At 44.0% G+C, this 4992-nt stretch overlaps 1 protein-coding gene across 1 annotated transcript; it reads right to left on the reverse strand.

Annotated features, from left to right (window-relative positions):
- Positions 1–4262: 4262 nt before the first annotated feature.
- LOC120022514 (40S ribosomal protein S19-like) lies at positions 4263–4769 on the reverse strand. The gene has a single exon (XM_038966461.1). It carries the CDS (start codon positions 4745–4747, stop codon positions 4292–4294), a length of 456 nt encoding a protein of 151 aa, XP_038822389.1. The 5' UTR covers positions 4748–4769; the 3' UTR covers positions 4263–4291.
- Between the last annotated feature and the right edge of the window lie 223 nt (positions 4770–4992).

The following is a 4992-nucleotide window of genomic DNA, read 5'->3' on the forward strand; positions in this document are numbered from 1 at the left end:
AAGCACACAAGCGAGACCCCTACCTCAGTCTCCTTGAATACCGCAACACTCCAGTTGACAACTTCAAATCACCAGCCCAGCTGTTGATGAGCCGCAGACTTCGCTCAACCCTTCCCAGCACCAACCAGCAGCTGCAACCTGAGGTCGTCAGCTACAAGGAAATGCATGAAAAACGTGCAGTGAGACAACAACAACAAAAGCGATACTACAACAGGTCAGCTAGACCACTGCCACCACTGATCGACGGAGAGTCAGTTAGAATCCAGGAGCATGGCCTCTGGAAGCCAGCAGTCGTCATCCAGCCAGCTAACACTGAACATTCATATCACGTCCGCACCGCAGAAGGAGCGGTGTACCGCCGCAATCGTCGTCACCTACTGAACACAAAAGAACACACTGATGAGATGAACTGTTCCCCTGAAAGAGAGTGTGATGGACTAAACACACACACACACAGCACAACATACACCATACTTACCTGCAACACCACAAGAGCTGTTGACTGACACAGAAGCATGCTCAGCATCATATCACACAAGGTCAGGAAAAGAGGTCAAGCCCAGAGCTGTCCTAGAACTGTGAAAGGGTGTAGGCGGATCGCTGCCCTAAAAGAGTTCCAGACTGTAAACGTGTTATTGAAAGTTCACTTGAAATGCTTTGGTATTGTATTTGTTTGAAATGTTAAGATGTATTTCTACTGTGATAGCTGAGTTGCTGAGAATCCCTTGTACGAAAAGTAACAGTATGTTGGATCATTGTTTCAGAGTCTATGTTGATTCAGTTGGTGTAGTATGCAATATTACTTACCTTGAGTTCCAACTGCAGAGCATGTTTTAAAAAAGAAACGCTTAGAATATGTAAACATTTTTCTTTTGTTTTAAAAGGGGGATGTAATATTCATATGTGTAAACATACTGAGTAATAATTGGATGCATTTTACCGCCATATCATACTGTGCTATGATTGGTTAAGACCACCCAAATGGTTAGGTGATGGTCGTTTTGATCCTGGTTGGCGATACGTGAACATGCCAGTTATAGCTAGCTAATAAAGAGCTACGTTAAGAAATATCCTGTAGTACTGCATTTTATTATTTTGTACAAAGTGTGCAAAACAAGACAGTCGACTACTGGAGAGGATCCTTCATCGTGGTTCTCTTTACCCAGGAGAGGACAATATGTACCTATCTTTCTAGCTACTATAACCTAAGCTTGAAGGTTAGCTTGCCAATGCTGGCTCTGCTTCGCCAACAACATGTCTACTAGCCTCCTTTTAGAGTTCAGAACGTGATTACTTTCTAAGCAAAACGCACAAAGCCTGGTAAAACGAGCGGGGTATCATTTATATCCCACTCAATAAGCAAAACACCGGCTGTGGACACTTAACTTCAGTCTACACTTCACTAGAACAAGTCAACAAAAAAATGGGAAAGGATCACTGAACCTGGGCTGCATTCAGTACGTTTTTATGTTCTGGAACGTTTCATTTAACGGAAACGGTGCTGTACTCAACTACCAGTTGAAAAAAGGGGAAGGGTTGGGTAACGCTGTCAGCATGGCAAATGCCGCCCCCCAAATAAAAATAACACATGCATTGTCCCAGCAATAATAAAATAAGTATGAATACTTGAGTCCTAAGCACTACATGCAGGCAATTAGTCAATTACAATAGGAAGGAAAGCCCATTCACAAGAGAGAAATACATGAAGTAACTTACCATAACACCATATATTCCAAGATACTCATAAAACAGGGTGACGAGACGACCAGATAAAATTAGCACTGATACGAATGATGAACCACTCTGCTCATCTTCATGGAAATCAGTGACAGCAGGTGACTCCAGAGATCCTGGAAATACAGCACAAGCAAATTAGGTTAATGCATACAGTTTACATCTCACCACAATTTCAAAAGTAGGGAAGTATAATGAACACCTACCTGAGGGAGGGTGATCCATGTCTACGCTAAGTCCCATGTCCAAGGTGTTTTCAGACATATCCCCATCTTTTGAAACATTCAGAGAGGTTCAAACAGTGAGTAAATGTTCATGCATTGCAATCTAACTGGCATTGTCAGGAAGTGTATTTGTTCTGTCAACAGATTACTATTTACTTTGTTGTACTTCTTGGGCATTTCTTAAATACAGCTTATTCTGCAAACCAAATCTCCAGGCATTATTATCATGTCATTAGCAATGTATGAGACTTTCCAAATATTTATTTAACAAAAGGTTTTAATACTCCTATACTCTGACATGAACATAAACTGAAAAAAAGCATTATTACCTGTGTCAGGGTGTAGTTGACTGCCCACTGCCATGGGAGCACCGTTTCTGGCCGTTGAGTACTTCTGACGCAGGGTGAACACCAATTCCTGGAAGTCTTCCAGGATGGAAGCTTCCTCAAGAAACTCACCAGCCTCCTGCTGCAGGTCAGCATTCTCATGGGCATCCAGCATCCTCTCAATCTCATCCAGGATTGGGGTTTCAGAGGCTTCCAAAATGGCTTCCAGCACCTTTTCAATGTCCTCACTGACGTTTGTCTGGGACCGCCGGGCAGCCTTCAGCTCCAGGTCAAAAAACAGGAACTCCAACCTAAAGAGGTTCTGAGGACCTAGAATCTTTTGGAGGCGCTCCATATCCTTCTCCTTGCAGCGGTCTCGCAATAGTCTCAGCCTCAAGACATTGTCACTATATTCCGTCTCTTTGTTTGGAAGGGGATCCAGAACTTTATCTTTAAGTGAGGGTGTGGGGCTTTCAGCATCATTTTCAGTCTCATGCACCTCAGGTTCTATGTCAATAGCCTCGTAGTGTTGGACCACATCCAACACATCACTGGATACAACATCGGTTTGTGTATAATTATTGGGTTGCTCTGACCCAAATTCAGATAGACTTTGTGTCATTTTCATCAGTTTTGGATGAAGACAATACTGCATTTTCATCCTCTAGCAACTCTTCCTCAATCTCTTCCCCCTCTAGGTGTATTGAATCCTCCTCCTCTATGGGGAGTTCTTGATGGCTCGCTTTCACCATTGTGTTTTTACTTGGATCTGGGACCTTCTGGTATGGTTCTTGAAATAGTCTGAAAAGCTCTGTACCACCCTGTTTAAATGTATTCTCTACTTGTGGGAAATCTATTGACTCCTCTTTTTGTATGGGGAGTTCTTCAACAGCTTGTTTCTGATCTGATTCGTTAATTTTACTATCAAAGTCTGAGAGCATGTCTGTCTGTGAGAGCTGTTCAGGGACTGGGCTGTCATCTTCTGTAAGATTCTCTGCTAAAGCCTCAGTGTGTTCAAAGGGACTCGCATCATCAGCAGGAGGTGTTGAAGGTTCGATGTCACCTTCTTCAGATTCATCCTCAAACTGCAACGTCTGAGAATCCTCATCAGGTACTTTGACAGCATCCTCACTGAAATTAGAGTCCACTGGTTCCTCAAAGATTAGCTCAGAGGAAGTAGAACAGCCAAATGACTCCTTGGGTTCTTCAATTTTGGGAGGCTCCTCTGGTGTAATCTCACCTTCATAATCATCCTCCTCGTCATCTTCCTCTGAACCGGCAACATAAGCTATTCTTTCCCCACCATTGACAATGTTAAAAACGGTATCACCAAATGCAGACCACAGGTTATTGTCCTTGGAGTCCTGTTTCTGTGTATGAGGTACCTCTGATAGACTGTCTTCCTCATCTGTCTGATCAGATTCTGGAATGTTCTCGTGTTCCAAATTAGAACTTTCTTCAGAAAAAGGCAGCAATGGAATTTCCCTGAGATGATAATCACTTTCCTCATCCTGCTGATATTCAGTCTTGTTACTTTCCTCATCATATGGAGTCACCTTCCAAGTGTCCTCATCATTGGAAGTGACAGCATCAAAAGTTATTCCAAGTGTGATTTTTAACTCAGGAATAGGTCTGCCTTCTGAAAAACCATCAGGTGCATTTTCTAACTCAGGATCATCTTTGGAATCAGGTTCTGAGGGGGTTTCTTTGATCTCACCTTCCTCTGGTTCAACAACACTGTACGGCACAGAGTCCTCTGTTGATCTTTCTGAAGGTAATCTTTGATCCTCTCAGCTGTGGTGTCAAGTACAGTGTTAGATTCCACTCCCTTTGTGTCAAGAGTTTCAGGCTGAGGCAGAGAGGACTCTAAAGCCTCAAAATGTCTCAGATCATCATTATCTGGAACCTCTACAACCTTATCAATGTCCTCAGGTACATCCCTATCAATCTCATCATTTTATTTTATTATTATTATTTATTTTTTTCACCTTCTCCAAAAAATATTTATTAAACTGTGGGGGCAGCCTTCGGGGGCAACTTTGCAGCTGCAACCTGGCCAGCAATCCTGTCCAGATCTCTGGTTCCCTGGGCGGTTAGTCTGCGACCTCCGTTGGGGTTCTTCTCCACCATCTTGAGAAGCTCGAGGGCCTGCAGCACCATGCGGGCCACGTTTTTGGAGCCGACACTGAAGTGGGCAGGGCACACACCGTTCCTCTGGCGACCACCATAGATCTTGGTCATGGAGCCCACACCTGCACCCCCACGCAGGTACAGGTGGCGCACTGTGGAAGCAGCTCTGGTGTAGAACCAGTTCTCATCGCTGGGGGCCAGCTCCTTGTGTTTGGCCAGCTTGACAATGTCCACCCAATCTGGGACCTTCAGCTTTCCTGACTTCTTCAGGAAAGCCGATAGGGCACGGACAAACTCCTGCTGGTTGACGTCTTTCACTGTGACACCAGGCATCTTGCTTGTGGACAGCGAGAGGAAGAGCGAATCTCATCATTTTTTTAACAGTGTCACTTCAGGTGGAGGATCATCCACTTCCACCGTGGTGCTCTCAGCACTTTTGTTAAGGTACAAAGTCTCTGTGGTTACTTGCACAGAATCCTCCTTGTCTGTTAACAATAAAGAGGAACCTAACAGTGAATCAATGTCATAACTGTCAAACTTATCGTGTCCAGTGTCAAAGCAAACAATGTCGGTTTCCT

The sequence above is a fragment of the Salvelinus namaycush genome, chromosome 27 (genome assembly GCF_016432855.1).
Source record: "Salvelinus namaycush isolate Seneca chromosome 27, SaNama_1.0, whole genome shotgun sequence".
In the NCBI taxonomy this organism is placed as follows: Eukaryota; Metazoa; Chordata; class Actinopteri; order Salmoniformes; family Salmonidae; genus Salvelinus; species Salvelinus namaycush.